Source organism: Diprion similis, chromosome 8, assembly GCF_021155765.1.
Source record: "Diprion similis isolate iyDipSimi1 chromosome 8, iyDipSimi1.1, whole genome shotgun sequence".
Taxonomy (NCBI): Eukaryota; Metazoa; Arthropoda; class Insecta; order Hymenoptera; family Diprionidae; genus Diprion; species Diprion similis.
Window position 1 is genome coordinate 18,170,414 of NC_060112.1, and position 16,643 is coordinate 18,187,056.

Genomic DNA, 16,643 nt, shown 5'->3' on the forward strand with positions numbered 1-16,643 from the left:
CGCCTGCGGATGATGAGGATCCGCGCCACCATAGCATAGGTATTATAATACTCGGCCTTCGCATGCGGTGCGTGTTCCAAAAACTCCCACACAACATTCACCCTTCTCATAACGTGCCGCATTATAGCGTGCCAAAAGGTCGCGTCTATTTCTGCAGTTACATTATAATCATCTTTCAGGATAATATATACCAAATAATGGATGGAGGGTAGTTTGGTGAAGATTGAAATCGGAGTTGCTCCTGATCCAACGAATCTGAGCCGAGGTAGACCAGGATTGACCGCCACGCAGCAACAAGTTAGTCCATCAGCTTCCCGATACACGCTAGACCTCCTCAGAGAGAGAACTAGATCAATACAATGGCAACAAGCACCGATACAGGCCATATAAGTAACATGCTTGGCACGCTACAGTCACAATACTGAATTGATAATGAGACCCATTTGACGTTACGTCCTCACCAGTGCCGCTTCGGGGCTTCTTCTACGCTTCCACTATACCTGTATAGATACAGGGTGATTTCTGCGAGCACCAACTTCAACGAAGAACCCAGCTCATCGGGTCTAATGATGATGCTGTTTAAAGGACGTGCTGGAGGCGAGGAACTTCCAGGGAGTGTTTTGCCAGGGACTGACGGACTTCGATATATGCTGAATTTTAAGATCGATGCTTATAAGACTCACTACAGATTGCAATTTCTTACAAGGAAATTATCTGACACATGCATCAAGGATTTTTACTATTATCTTTGTTGTCGTAAATGAAGAAATATTGGATACATATTTTTTTACCTACTGATCCGGCCGTTTAGGGTGTAAAAACTACCCTAAAAGTTGATCCCCAAGTTATGCGCGAAAATGGAAACTGCGCTGTACTCCCTCGCGAAATTCTGTGAAAATTTATGTAATACAACTGTCGTCGCTGGTGTAATCACGAAAATTCGCTTTAGCAGTCGTATTCGAATGAAATTGCGACCGGTATTTGAATACTAAATAGGCAATCTTATCACGAAACCACGGAGAAAGGAAGAATACAGTTAAGGAATTGGAGGGTGTCGTCGTTGGCCGCTTTTAACTCTACTAAAATATATACGGGCCATATAAAAGCTCATGTGACTGCTAATCTGCTAAAAAACTAGAGCAATAATCTTATGTGTATAAATTCAGATAATAAAAGTGAAGGTCGTATTTCCACCGATGGTACCACCGGTTTCCCTCCGGACTATCTTATCCGCTATTTATTATTGAATCGCTTCACGTACTTCCAGCAAGACATAATCCGATGTACAGTAAAAAAAGTTTTGCAAATTGCATATTTATCGATTTCCAATAAACCCTTATACCAATCCGCGACTTGGACACAGTCACCGTATATTTATCTTATCTTCATCAACAGCCATACATACGGGCTTTTATATCATAGGCATCTGTAGACACATAAATGTGATACCTACCTATTTCGATATCAGATCGCTATTTTTCACTGCCGAAGCTCCAGGCTTTTCATTAGCACGCAACTGCATAAATGAGATTGACGTATCTGACCAAGAAAGTTTTGGAAAACTTTATTTTCAGTCCAATATGTAATCGCTACATCTACTTCGCTGTTGCACCTAAATTGATGGACTTTTGATGCAATAATCAATATCGATACGTGGAACTGATTTTATTTTCTCAATATATGACGTAGACAAGTTTAGAACGCAATATTTTCAGAGTGTTTTCATCATTTTATTAAATCGCAGTGTTGAACAATACTCGGTTCTGTTCAAATTTCCATCCTTGCATATAACCAGTAAAAGAATGTCAAATTCATTTCCGTAATGTATTGAGTCAGTATGAAATAGGCCGTTATGTGTATTTTCGATATTTACATAATGTATAGTGATATGTATCTGCATTGCCTAGAACTGCGTACGAGTAAAAAGTGGCCGTGAAAACTGAAGTGTAGTATTTCTGGTCATTCAGAGCAATCAAACTCCACGATGGTCGAACTGGGAAAGGTACAACATCTACTCCATATTCACGAAGAAAAACTAGAACAATCCATTGAGTGATACGTATATCGACACTGAAGCTGTACGGTGTATACATATAGGCATGCGGGTAAATCTGAGCACGGATCCTGTGAACTGCGGTCAAGTAATCAATCCAATTTCTCCACGAGGTATGGGGGTATAGCGTGCGGTTGGTGTGCAATCGCCAGCAACCACCGAACCTGCCGACCTTCCCCAACTTCCGGGCCACCCTCTTGGAGCTGTTGGCATGGTCACGCACCTGCCGGGCGAAAACAATCGTATATGTAGATAGGAGAAAAATAAGAACGTTAAGGAACTTGTTAGAAGGTCAGATATTGAGCGAGGCTTAGACTGACGTGTGTGTCTGTGTGTGCAGTGTATACGTGCTCCACTGTTGAATAATTTACGTGATTATGGCTGAAAACTGCGCGGTCGGCTTCATAAATTGATTAATGATTATACGCGCACCAAAGTCAAGAGGCACTACACTCACCGTTTGAAAAACCATGCAACTCCGAAAGTTAGGAACATTAGCAGGCTCAGTGCAAAGAACACCAAGGCCTCGGTTGCCGTTCGATTATGGTAGAGGTGGAGGCCGTCCTGATCGACCTTTATGAGTTCGCCCAGCTCTATCAAGCTCATCTGAAAACTGCCCCTCCTATTTGGCCAATACTTTGTTTTCTTTCCAGATTCCGCCAGTAACTCGGGTTGCACTCGAGGGTTTCTCAATTTGTACGTATTTCCTGCACAAGTTACCGTGTAATCAACCGCCGAATATATCTGCAGCCTGGAAATACGAATGAAGTTTGTATTGGTGCTGAAATTTTGATATCCATGGACGTAAGTAAATGGGAGGCCTCGTACCACTTGAGCGCGTATCCCACCCAGGAGTTTCCCGTCTTCACGAGACATCCGGTTTCGTTGTCAATCACCCAAACCGGAAGGTTGTCTTCCTGGGCAAGAACGAGGGCGACAATTTCGTCGCAGTGAGCAATTGTCATTCCCAGGCTGGACACGTTGCCGGGAATAAGAGCCAAGCTCCCCAAATCGTCGAGTTCGACACCCTTCTGCTTGACCTTGAGCCTCAGCACGTTCCTGGTTCCAAAATCGTTCTCCGCGCAAAGCAGATACAAACCCGCCTTGTCACTTTCCGCCAGCCCCGCTTGCAACGACGGAGAACATCGGGACAAACGCAGAGCATCGGGCTCGGAAATAACGTGACTCAACCAGTGCGGTGGAGACAGACTGAAAGACCACGTCATGTTTCCGGAATAGATGGAAAGGCGTCCTTCCTGAGCGTCGCACCACGATATCACGTTCCGACCTGGGTTACCTGGACGGAAACAGAATAGCAAAATTTAGAAGGGGAGTAATACCTATCGATGTAGTTATAGTAATAATAGTACATGTGAAACGACGTTGATTTGACTCGTCTCTGGGCCAATTACATAACAGCATCCAATACCTGGACAGTAGTTCTTTGTAGTTCCATTAGCCACGATGACAGAACTCCCGAAGCAGACAAAAGCCGTCCACACGTTATCTTTCACGTCTAAAAGCCACACGGTATCTCCTGCGAGGGGATACAGTGCCAGGGTCCCATCGACGACACAGAGAGCAGCTTTTTTCGGTGCTCCAGCTTGAATCAGGCCCGGAGGCAGAGGTATTCTCGTCCAAGGTTCGTTTCCGCTTGCAAGCCAGAGATCGTAATAATTTTTGGCGTTGATGTGCCCGCCATAAAGCCACTGGTCCCCTTTGTACGAGAAGAAAACGTGATCGAGTCGTGGCCCGGGATTCCATGTGCCAACGGTATTGAACCGTTCGTCGGATACCCAACGCCATTCTATAGGTGATTGATTAATTATATTTCATCTTACCATGTTCGTCAGATACTGTTTTATCCTAGTAGTGTCACGAAAAAAATCATACACATGCAACACAGAAAAATAATATATGATAATTCAATTCCCGCTGAAATATAATAAAATCCATCACGATTTCGTTTGCAAAATTGTATTACCTAATTCATTTCTCCCATACACTCGATCATAAAGAATCTCATACAAATAAGCGTTGTAGGCTTGAATGAGCTTATTTCGAGTGCAGATCTGACGAGATTACAAGGTTCAACAGGTAGACTACGAATTAGATAACTATGTTGATCAGAATTAATACGCCCGGTAGATTTACGTTAATGCGCTACGAGACTTATCAGTATCGGGCATTAACTCCAGGAGACGTTATTACAATACGCATGAACACGCATTGTCATCAGGATTATGTCAGTATTAGTGAGAAATGGGAGTTCTATATACATTGAAAAAGGCAAAGTAGTTCCTCGCGGACCTGAAGAGTGGCTGAGATAATTTACAGTAAATGATGAAAAGTGATTGGGATTAAATTACCTGTAATGAAGGCTGTTTGACCAACTCTGGATGTAGGTGTTACAGAAGGCGACACTAGAGGCTCGGCCTGGGTCGTCTTACCAAAACTCGTCTGAATACAGATCCCAAAAAAAACTAATCGACTCGTTTGAAATCCAATCAAACAACTCCATTCTTCAATTTTCATCCTTTATCATCAGTTCACATATCTGTCATGGCACGCCACTGTAGAAATGCCAATTTTTTATATTATCGTTGCATTTTTCTCTCGATGTATTCATGCTATTGAACTCTAATATTAACTACCCAAATGATTGGAAAGTGATACACTCATGGTTATCTCTCACTTTGGATCAGTATCAGCATTTTCAATTTGCACCCAAGCTACGATTGATGATGCCATTCTTATGTTGTACCATTGCAAATTAGATATTTGCAAACTCAGGCTCAAATGCTACGTAGTGGGAGTATACTTCCATTTGAAATTCAATATAAATCAGTATTGACATAATTCAACCATTGACAACGAACTGAAGATTTCAATAATCCATATACGATGGACTGCGTAGTAGTTTTACGGTTGGGAACAAAATATATGACATTTTTAAAGCTAGTCTATAATTACAGACATCGCGTGTCCTTTGGGCTATGTAATCTACTATCTATTCTCCTGTTTTTCATACCTAAAAAATGATAACGCCTGTATAATGTACGCAGCAGACGGTTAAAATGCGTTTTGGTCAAGCATTTCGCAAACACACATGCGAGAAATGAATCACAATTCCAGAAGGAAAGCTTCCAGAAGTTCGTTCTATCAGAATATATTTCAACATGTAGAATAAAAATTATGGATGTGTCGATGGAATTATGATTTTTTTTTTTGCGGGGCCGTAAACTTTACATAGATATAATTAATCTATTATACCAGTAATCAATAATTTATTCCTGTAATCATTGATGATGTAATTGATTATTCAACTCCATCTACGTACGTGATTTACAAAAATCCTACACACTTATCAACGATACATTGGCCAACTTGAGTGGATATTTAAAAATTGAAAAACACTACCAAGTAAAAGCTCGACACAATTTACCCTGTATTTCAACGAGCATTAAACGATTCAAATACATCTACCTAAGTGTATAATTATACAGAAAATGCATGTGGAATTAATACTTTACCACGTGTAGTACGTATGTACATTGATAAAATAATTTTGTTTACTATTCTGCTCTCTGTTTCTTTTCTTTCAAAATATACTTTTATTGTTAATATAATATGTCATGTATTTTGATTGATATGATATACTTTGTTATTGGTCCACATATATGGTTAAATAATTTGATAGCGCGTTGAATTATTAATACCGAATCACTGTTTTCATTCTTTCATCACCAAAAAGCAGAATTTCCCAGGGGGTGTCTCCGGCACATCTCATCTCAGCCTCCCGGGACGTTTTCAACCCTGGATACCGTCCACCTAGCTGAATTAGCCCCGAGAATTGCTCATGCCCGGGAACCGGGGATGATGACACCTACTGCTATCTGGTGCCCGGGAAACTCGCAAATCAGCTTACCTGGTGCCGGTAATGTCACAGCCCGAAGCTAGTGTATCAGGGTTCGAATCTGTATTAACTTAGGTACGTACTGAGGGATTTGTAAATTCAACATGATTTATCTTTAAAAATTGTTATTTTTTTATTTTTACATGAGAAATGTACAAACTATCATTATCATATTATCACATATACAATTACACTGAAATATTACAGCACAGTGTGAAAATTAATTACTAATTACATAGATCATGATAAAATTTCTTTAGAAGCGTCAACTCTTGAACATTGCAAATATGGACAAAAATCAATGCTGAACTCGACCTGAATTTTATGAATTGAAGTGTCCTACGTGCATAATTATGTAATATTTCATTTCGTTACGCAGAAGAATGCAGTTGTTTATCAAGCGTTTGATTATTCTTACTTAATGGCTGACCTACTTTTATGGTCTGTCCGCTCTGTAATGAAAAATGAAAATCTGGCGGAGCTTCAAATAATAATACTATCGTAGATCCCATTCTGAATTCTCCGAACATCTGACCCTTGGAGATGTTGGTACGGCCCAGACTGGCATCGTCATATTGCTTTTCCTTTGGCCATTTTTTTGTATTTGTAGCTAAAGCTCGATCACAGTAAACTTTTATGGAGCCAACGTTCGTAGCTCCAACTGCTGCATAGGACATAAAGCCACCAGCCCATTCGCCGATATATACAACACGTTCATTTAGGGTAAAAAGATCTGGCAGCCAACCAGCAATCAATGGATTGACACTCAATAATTTGCCTATAAATCAAGTATAAATTATGTCATCGATACGATAGAGATTTTTTAATTAATGCATCATTTTTATATTCATATATTTATAAATGAGCTGACCTTGGAAATGTCTGCGGAATCGTATTTGCCAATCGGTCGGACTATGAAATCGATGGTAATCTCCAGGCGCCAGGTATATAATCAACTGGTAGAGGTGATTCTTGGGATTTTTCAGTAGCGACTTGAGGTATTCGCAGTCTTTATCTTCAACATTTTCTAGGCTGACGTTGGTTCGTGGCCAGTTTGGTTCTCCAAGAAAATGATCAAGGCTATAAGTCACTCCCTTGACTTGTTCCACTCGGCAAGAAGTCACAGGTCCATAATGCAGTACCTTGCCGTCTGCGGGTGAAACCTACATTTATTAATTCAACCATCAGAATTTAGAATGTCGACTAAACTAATTATCAATTTGCGATCAACTGTTGAATACTCTCCATTTGAATAATTATGATTTTCGTCAATTTAATAACCAAACCTTGTTTACTTACTATATCAACATTTTGAGCGATAGGTCGTACACCATCTTTAAGAGGTCTGATAAAAAACTCGACTAGATTAGGAAACGAGGTGAGATCCAAATCGATTTCTTCAAGATTGGCACGGAACACCTTTGCATACAAGCCGTAGAAAGTTGGCCTGAAAATTTGCGGTACTTCTATGCTAGCAAGCCAACCCCACAATCTACTCGTTATCCTCAATGGTAGGCAACAGTAACATTTCACCTAAGAAAGAAAGAACAAAAGTTATATCAGTAAAAGGCAAGGCTCTTAACCACTTAGTTAAACTTCCACGTAGAATTCAATCTTGCCTAGGGAATCAAGAATGCAAAATTTGCAAATTTCTCAGGATTAGGATTTTTTCCAGTATAAAGTACCTTACAACTCACAAAATAAAATTCACCGGCGAGTCATTACCACAATTCCATTGATTGGTCCAGGCGTACCGCGATCTTTTTCAGAATGAGAATGCCTTGAAAATATTTTCCATTGCAGAACTGCTAGCAACGATATTCCAACTCCAGCCGGGATAATCCATTTCCGTCGTTTGACAAACGAATGCCACATGCTTACCTGGCTACTTGTCTGACTAGGAATAGATGCATAATTCCTAATTTCTTTCCGACGAAATTTTGCTAAACACATCTCAGTTTGAAAACGACCGTGATATGCCGTAGCATCGCGATGGATACTGTTGAGAAAACAAATTGAGGTTAAAACTAGAGAATTTAAGAAAAATGTCTGTAGATGGAATGAAACGAACCTCGCGTATCGCAGTGATCTCAGAATCCTAAAAACTGACATCCCTCACATGGATAAATGGATTTCTGTAATTGGATTTCTCGGTTATTACCGTAAGTCAGAGGTTATGTTTGACCTAAAGTTGAAGTGCTTATACCGCGGAGAGAAGCCTCTATCTCAGGGAAGTATCAACTTTTGACCATGGGGCTATCGAACCAAGTGACCTAGCTAAAAAAACTTGTAGCAATTGACCATGATAAGGAGGATATATATGCAATAGGTAATAAAATCCACGAAGCATTCAGCTCATCGGCTACTCGTGTCGGAGCCACACTAATAATGTAAGTGGTGAATCCACTACACACAGATTTCTATTACATATCACACAGGTATCTAACTATTCAATGGAATTTGTTGTCAGGTGTACGATGAAACAATAAAGGAAATCACACTCTTCTTTTGTCCCGTCAGTGACTGAAAGAGAACACAATGGAATTGTTACGTGTTCTATTTACTCTATTTAAAAATCCCAACTTGTATTTGTAACCGAAATTTTCCGTCAGCAACCGCCACCATGAAAATGAATGAATTAGGCGGAAAGGCGCGTGAACCACGAACACGTGTTGAACGAAATCGTGTCAGTGGCTGGACGCGAAATGCGGTCTACGTACGATTTATGATGCAATCATTTTTACAGCCGTTTCATGATAGAGAAACAGGTGGGTTTGGGGCCTGGCATTTCCTCCGATTACTCCACAGTGAAGAATCTTTCACTGGATTTGTTAGATTTTTAAAATTCATGAAATACCTTAGTACCGTCTGTGGTCATGCATTCATCCATTTGTGGCCATATCAACTACGTGTAAATGAGGACATGGCCACAAATGGTACAAAACTGGTAAACCAGGTGTGATCGTTGTAAAAATTTTCCTTTTAAACAGTTGATTGTCAATGACTAGAAACAAGTAAAACATTATACAAAAGCGAGCAAAAATGGTGTAGTGGCCAGAAAGGGTACTTCTACTGCGTGTCAATGCCCTTGGATTTTCGTATTTTTATCCAGCAAAAATAATTTAGATTGACTGAAAGCTGGTACTGCAGGGTAATATTTAAATACGCGACAACTTCGAGATTTAAATTTAGTCGGTCGTCGAGAATGGTCGGAAACGTCCTTTATGATTCATAAGGTTTATCCAGTGAATATGTAACGTACTTGTCAATAAATGAGATTAGAGAATAAAAGGTTACTAGTATAAACAATTAGACATCCCACAGTTTTATACACTGTGTTGTGCATAGTTCCGTTAACGGAACCCGTTAAACTTGGAAAAAGGGGATGACGTCGGGACTAAGTAGAATAGGTATATACGCCGGGTCAATGCGGCATTTACAGTTTCTACACCGGTGTAGAGAAGTTTCAACTCATCAAACAAAGTTTACGTTTTCAACTCTAGCGAAGGGTAATTTGAATGCCAAGAACAGAGCATACATTGGTCCATATATTAGTAATTCTCAGAATGTTGTGTGTTAACCTGCAAGAGGGATATCACCCTCCGAAAAACATACCGCCGTGGCAGCTTTTGAATGAATTACCTGCAAAAAGTAGCTGTAACTATGCATGTATATCCCGATAAACGTCAAGTATAAAATACTTTACACAATAAGTAATGCTCTCGGCGCCTGCAGCCGCACGATATCGAGCAAAGTTCCAATAATCGAGCCGCATGTGATATAGTTGTTGTGCTCGCTATTTTATTTATGCTTTCATACCGAAGTGTTCAACTCATAGTTCAATTATACGATTGAACATTGAGACGCGTATGCCAACAGGTCTAAGGCGTGTAAGCATGATGTTGTTGCCAACTCCCTCTCACCCTCGGCTAATCCAAGGAACTTGCTTCAGTAGGTAATGATATACTCGTAACAAGCAATATAACAGCAGTTCTCTATTATCATAATGCATACGTGTATAAGATAAGAGAGCCTATGTACGCACAATACAAAATAACAATGATGAGAAAAATATTTGAATGTGTGAGTGCGTAATTGCAGACAGCACGTATGCACGCATAACGTGTCATTGATCCCCTGCTGTTGCATACATATACGTAATCCGATAGGAATAATTGAATAAAAAATAAATATACTTCATTCCGAACGATTCCCAAGATTATTAATTAATTGCCGTGTTACGACGTGAAAATTATACGTTGTACGCGGGCATCAGCCTGCAGTTTCGTCGTTTGTTCTACCTGCCTACGTTAAAATCGGGGGCGCGGAAGCACAAAAAGGCTTCTGAAAACGAGTTTTCTGTTTCCGATGTTTAGTCGCGTGCAAGTGTGCACGTATACGTGCATCGTGCGTGGACCATCCGCGACGTGTATTGGTTTCGGAATACATACGAGGTATTGGAGGCACCAACAGCGCATGGCCAGTCTTTGTCACGAGGCAGGTGCGCAGGTGCGCATCTGGTGGCTCCCCGTCGCGGCAGGTGAACACCGAACGCAGCCCCCTCGGTTCCCCTCGGTTCCCCTCGGTCACCGTCGGCTATCCGACTCGTCATTCCATTGTTTTCTCCGAGTTTGTGTGTACGATTCGTGGAGTTCGTACCGTTCGTACAGGGCTGTCCGCTGTAGGTTCGTGGTGTTGGAGTGGGGTTCGGGCCAGCCGGGAGTATCGTTGATCCACAAGTGTCATAAAACTGATTAGCGAATCAATGGAGTAAAATAAGAGCGAAACGGAGGCTGGTATAGGTGTCGATGTGTCATCCGTGTCCAGTGAGGTTATTGGCAGCAATATTAGCAGCGTGATTACATCAACACAATCGCGTGGAACAATAGAGGTGAAATTATGCCACCCTCGTCTCACTCGAATTGGACGAAACCGCTGCTGAAGGGTGGCCAGATGATGCAGATGCAGGTAAAACGGGCCGCCGGATCGACAACCCAGAATGGTGCTTCCGGAGATCACGCTCCCCTTGATCGGAGAATTAAAGTTGTTCTCGTCGGCGACGGTGCCGTGGGGAAAACTAGCCTCGTCGTTTCATATTCGACTAATGGTTTCCCCGGCGAATACGTTCCCACGGCCTTCGATAATTACAACGGTAAGCCTTGCTACTCTCAGCTTACTTATCGCTCGTCGTATCTGCTGTACGGGTTTTAATCCTGTTTTTTCATATTTTTGCTAAATTTTACTCTTTCACCAACTCTCCGGGATCATTCTGTCAAATATTTGCCGAGCAAGTTAATTTTAGTCTCACGTTATACGCACGGTAATCAGGTACTTTTATATTTAACTTCTACTTTTTTGATACGTTCAAATCTCGATTCAAATATTGTCTGATCCTTGTCTTTTTTTTATTTTTCTGCTCTTTACTTACCTAATAAAACGTTTTGAGGTAAGAAAAAAATGTCCTAAATATCAAATCATTTTGGATCACCAGCTATCGTTGATTATTTCTGGTTTTTCCTTACATTCAATCAGAAAAGTTAGGAAGTTTAACCAAGGAATTGAAGTTTAACATAACTTATAATAACTGCTAAACTGTTGGAATATTTTTGTTACAAGCTCAGGATCCAATATTATCAACATTATATTTCATTCAGTTTTATATTGAACTTAGATATTATCACAGTAAAATTCCCATGTAATTTCACAATCAATGAATCACACGAAACAGATTTTTTGTTCCGTATCATTTTTCGTTAATTAGATTGAAAGTTTGACTTGAAATGCATCAATTTTTTTCATATGCAATTAATTAACATTATCAAAATTGTCAGAATGAAAAACACCTTTTATTTGAATAATTTGTACACATCTGACAATTTTTACAAAAAAATTTCACTTTTATATTTGAACAAATGCAGTTTAATTTTCGTCATAGTTGAGACCATATTGATCGGTAGTAAAATAAAGCAAAATTATTAGCATTTTTTGTTACTGAATGAACGTGATATATATACATTACTGTTTCACTTTGTGACATAATGTCATAACAGTTAAAAGCCATATGAGTTGTAAAGATGCTGTATGTGTGGCAGTATTTACAGCATTTTGATTAATGATTGCTAAGCTTCTATACAGTAATAATTTCAAATATATGGTACAAAAATTTTATGATTTAAACTTTTGATCACATTGAAATAACACAGTGAATATTGAGCTGTGATAAATAATGCACAGTTGAGTAATGTCTGACAAGTACGTAAAAACACATAACTTGGACAATTAAAATTTCCAATTCGGCTCTCCACTTAGTTCAACAAGTGTTTTGTCACTATTTACTCATAGTCATTCTATGATATCTCGTCAATTGGTTTTCGGCTGTTTCACTGGCTATGTTTGAGTGACACTAATTACTATTTGCTCGGCTTAGAAGTTTGAGCTTCTTGACAATGTACAAACACATGCATTTCTATATTTTTAGTTGTTGTCAATGTCGATGGACAGCCTGTGAACGTTCAGCTATGTGACACAGCAGGACAAGACGACTTCGACCCTCTGCGATCGCTATGCTATCCAGAGACAGATGTATTTCTGGTTTGCTTCAGTGTTGTAAATCCGTCGTCTTATCATAGCGTTGCAACTAGATGGGTTGAAGAAGTGCGTAAGAATTGTCCGAATGCTCCAATTATTCTGGTGAGTTACATTACTTAAGGCTTTCTGAAATGCCTCTATTGCAAAAAGTAAATCGTGCATGAATTTTATCCCTTTCATATTTTCAAATGAAATCACAAGACAAAATTTCACTGAAAGTGCATACTAGTCTCAAGTGAAAAACGAATACAGAGAGAAAATCATAGTTGGAGATTGATCATGCATGTGAACTATCGACGGATATGGTTATTTTAATTAATGAAGAGTGCACGCAATGGAGCAAATAAATTAAAAGTCATTTAGTGTTTTCTTCGTATGAATGAGATGATTGTTCTGTGTGGTAAAACTTGTAATCTTTTGTGAAGATTACAGTATATTTTGATTATGAAATAACCTACTGATAGCGCAACAAAGAAAACTCGAACAAATACATACCCAACTATCTCATTAAGAGTGGCAAATAATAAATATATCTGAGACAGAGGTTTTAGGGAACACCTGGAAAAACCTGGAACACCTGGGAAAATTTGGGGAATTTCTTACAGCAGGAAAAAGTTAAGGAAAAGTCGGGAATTTTGAAAATAAGACTGGAATTTTGAGTCTGTCAAAGAAACAAACTCGTTCTTATACAAATTACTATCAATCTAAAAAAAAAAACATTGTACTTAAAATTTTGTTTCAACGCACCACTTCATACATTCTATGTATATCACTTAATACCAAACCTTCTTTCGTTTTTTTTCTCACGGAAAATAGCAAGCTGTTTTTGTAAATTGATAGTCAGATAGTAAGATATTTACTAGGTAATACTGAAGATATTAGTATTAATATGTAAAAAAAAGTCATTATTCAGCGGTATATTTCTTAAAAGGTTACTGGAAAAATACTTTTTTCAGACTGAAATACCTGGAACAGTTGGGGAATTTTAGATTCCAGAAAGCATACGAACCCTGTTTAGTAACTGTACATCAGGTTTTGTAATTAACATCTTTGTCTGGAAGCTTCGATTTTTTGTCAAATGTCGCCACGTATAATTTGAAATGTACCTTCATTTGAATGCAACCCTTCTGTATAGTCCGATTATTCTAAAAAGTTGATAATCCACCATGTTACCTTTCTGATATTAAATCATTCGATAGGAAATGTGATATTTGGCTGTGGGAGTATATCAGATTTAGATAAAAAGTAATTTCTCAATCACTGACTAGATAGATCTACGCAATACATTTTCACGTAATAGCCTTCAATACTAGATGTATACCTACTGTGATTACATTGACATAATTTGATTGAAATATAAGTCGCTCAAAACGGGAGGGCAAATCGAGTAGATTAATAATTCAATTTCTGCTTCATTCACGATAAAAAGTGTACTCATTGAAGTTCAGAAAGCTTTACTTTCAAAAATGAATTTAAGTAAATCACTTCATAAGATTCTGATCCACTTTTATATAATCGAAATTTAATATGTTAAAAATATTCCTCAAGACAGTACTCAAATATGTACGCATTTTATTTCAAAGACATCAAACTTACTAATGTTGAATTAATGAATCATTAATCTAAAAAATTACTGTTACGCAACTTTGGATTGGTTTCGAATAACATGGTTAGGCGATGGTCAGGAAAAACTGAGAAGTCAGAGAAAAGTTAGAAAATTGAAAAGTAGTCAGGGAACTCTGAGAAAAGGTAAGAAACTTTTTAATTAGTTCGGGAATTAATGTTATACACTATTAAAAATGCGTTATTGTATTAGCATTAATGAATTGACACCTCATTTTATTTCCATATCTTTCATCCAAAAACTACTCACCAACTACTCGAATTTCGGATAAAATTGCGAATAATTTATTTCAACAGTCTTGATGTATAAAAGTGATTCAATCGGTTGGAAGGAAATTATCTACAAATTAGACTATCAATATGTTCCTTGAGAAAATCTGCGACTGACACGATTTTTACTTTTAATTTTAAAACTTGTCGTTTCAACTGACAGCCGTTTGAAATTGGTCAATCTGGTAGCATCTGATGGCTCAGGACAGCTGCCGAGCGCAGGACAGTCAAATGTAAATTGGACGGTCCAATGTAAATCGGACAGTTAAATGGCGATCAAATGTAAATTGTAAACGACAAATTTCCCATCAAAAGTAGAAATTTTTTCAGTTGCATGTTTTCACGAGGAACGCGAGGAAACATGCAACACGGAGACAAAAAAATTTCGGCATTGGTGGAATGATCTATGCCAAAATAATACCTGTATTCTTTGTGAATGTCACATCGAAAGATGTTTAGTCTATTGAACACATAAAAAAATGTTAAACGAATGTTGTTGAATTGTTGATTTCTCTTGTTGGTGAATTGACAGTCTAAAAGTTTAATACTTTTTCTTGTTTTAGGTGGGCACAAAAAGCGATCTAAGATCAGATGTTCAACTAATGTTACAATTAGCAAGATATGGACAGGGACCAATTACAGCAATCCAAGGTCATCAACTAGCTCAACGATTAGGTGCTGTGAGCTATGTTGAAACCTCAGCGCTAACTCAGCAGGAATTGAAGGAGGCCTTTGATCAAGCAATAGTTAGTGCATTGAGTACACGACGTGGTGGTGCCAGTTTAGTCTACCGGCGTAGAAAACCACCACCATTCTGGCGCAGATGGCTGTGTTGTTGGGAAAGACAGCGGTCTTCCGACGCGTAAAAATTTACATTTAGACTCTCTAGATTTTCACTGTGATCAACCGTGGCTGCCTTGCCGTCAGAATCGTTTCGTCTCCTTAAAACCTTTTATTGAAATTTTGACATAGCTGAACAATTTCGGATGTATAATAGAATCAAAATATTGTTGAATAATGCGGAATCACGTTGCAAATGAAAACTCTTATGCAAAGTACGTGTAAAAACTGTATGTCGAGGCGAAAAGGTGTCTTAGTTAACATGCAGGACGAAATGCAGTTTCAAGTTTTTAGTGTTGTGAAAAAAAATTCAATTTGTGACCTCAGTATCAGTTGATTCTGCATGGAATGTTAAATTGTATATATCAAATTGAATGATTTTAAAGGTTAGTGATCAACGTGATATAAAAATAGCTAAATTATTACCAAGAAAGGTGGATATTAAAACTAGTATTGTGTTCAAATTACGCGTTAAAAACTATTCTATAATATTTCTTGGTTGTATATTGGTCGTAATTCTTGATGGTTGTCTTCCAATACCCGGATTATTATAAATTATTAGTCTCTTATTGTTATTGGATCATTTGTTTTTCGTGTAGGTATAAGTATTAGAGAAGTTTTTACGTGATAAAATATGGACATGCTATTTGAAAGAATTAATAATCAATTTTTCTATCATTTGCTACTTGTGAAGTCATTACATGTTGCATGTCGGTGATTTACTTGCCTGTACTTTATCTTGAGATTCAGGTTATTGAATACACTAACGATTCTTTATTTACCAACTATAAGTATCAAATGATTATTATTTATAAGTTAGGTAGCTACTGCTGAAAAAATACAGGGTTGTTATGTTGAACTTATTCAAGAATTTCGGCATTTGTAAAGTGAGTTGTTACGAGAAATATGTGAAATATTATGTCGATTGATAGATGACGTTGAACAGATTCTGACGGTTGGGTTTAGGCCTCTCTTAACAATATTCCTGATGCCTGTACTGGCGTAATTTATTATTCTTGTATTACTTGTATTTTATGTATCCCCCTCCCCCCTTATTCTAGAGTATTGGCAACTCGCCGGTTGTGATTTATTTATGAATGATGCAGAGGCTATTCTTACTTCTATTGAAATAAATTCTAAAATATGTTACGTTTTTTTGACTACTACATTACATTTAACAATGCAACGTAATTATTATTAAATTGTAGACATGTTTTTTGACTGCGCAACAAGTATTTACAGCTTTCGGTTTATCTGCAATTTGTGCATTTTTTTTTTTTTTTTTTTTTGTTATGGCTAATCACAAAATGTCAATAACTTGAAGCCAATATAATAAGTTACAAGATAGCCCTT

General features: G+C 38.2%; 3 protein-coding genes across 4 annotated transcripts; 1 reads left to right on the top strand and 2 right to left on the bottom strand.

Moving 5' to 3' along the window:
* Nucleotides 1–1,530: 1,530 nt before the first annotated feature.
* On the bottom strand, nucleotides 1,531–5,938 carry LOC124409218. Its single transcript, XM_046886711.1, has 6 exons — nucleotides 5,587–5,938; nucleotides 4,423–4,626; nucleotides 3,483–3,860; nucleotides 2,882–3,350; nucleotides 2,511–2,804; nucleotides 1,531–2,276 (listed from the first exon to the last, which is right to left on the bottom strand). The coding sequence occupies exons 2-6, from the start codon at nucleotides 4,586–4,588 to the stop codon at nucleotides 2,138–2,140; spliced, it is 1,446 nt and encodes a 481-aa protein (XP_046742667.1). The 5' UTR covers nucleotides 4,589–4,626; nucleotides 5,587–5,938; the 3' UTR covers nucleotides 1,531–2,137.
* A 161-nt stretch (nucleotides 5,939–6,099) lies between these two features.
* On the bottom strand, nucleotides 6,100–8,383 carry LOC124409221 (phosphatidylserine decarboxylase proenzyme, mitochondrial). 2 transcript variants are annotated; one of them, XM_046886716.1, is made up of 5 exons: nucleotides 8,041–8,383; nucleotides 7,692–7,968; nucleotides 7,269–7,499; nucleotides 6,841–7,132; nucleotides 6,100–6,747 (listed from the first exon to the last, which is right to left on the bottom strand). In XM_046886716.1, the coding sequence occupies exons 1-5, from the start codon at nucleotides 8,079–8,081 to the stop codon at nucleotides 6,341–6,343; spliced, it is 1,248 nt and encodes a 415-aa protein (XP_046742672.1). In that variant the 5' UTR covers nucleotides 8,082–8,383; the 3' UTR covers nucleotides 6,100–6,340. The 2 variants fall into 2 exon arrangements, with proteins under 2 accessions (XP_046742672.1, XP_046742671.1); XM_046886715.1 differs by having other exon boundaries at nucleotides 6,101–6,747; nucleotides 7,269–7,502; nucleotides 7,695–7,968; nucleotides 8,041–8,377.
* Nucleotides 8,384–10,564: 2,181 nt separating this feature from the next.
* LOC124409226 (ras-related C3 botulinum toxin substrate 1-like) lies at nucleotides 10,565–16,526 on the top strand. Its single transcript, XM_046886721.1, has 3 exons — nucleotides 10,565–11,121; nucleotides 12,448–12,659; nucleotides 15,014–16,526. The coding sequence occupies exons 1-3, from the start codon at nucleotides 10,869–10,871 to the stop codon at nucleotides 15,314–15,316; spliced, it is 768 nt and encodes a 255-aa protein (XP_046742677.1). The 5' UTR covers nucleotides 10,565–10,868; the 3' UTR covers nucleotides 15,317–16,526.
* The last annotated feature ends 117 nt before the right edge of the window (nucleotides 16,527–16,643 follow it).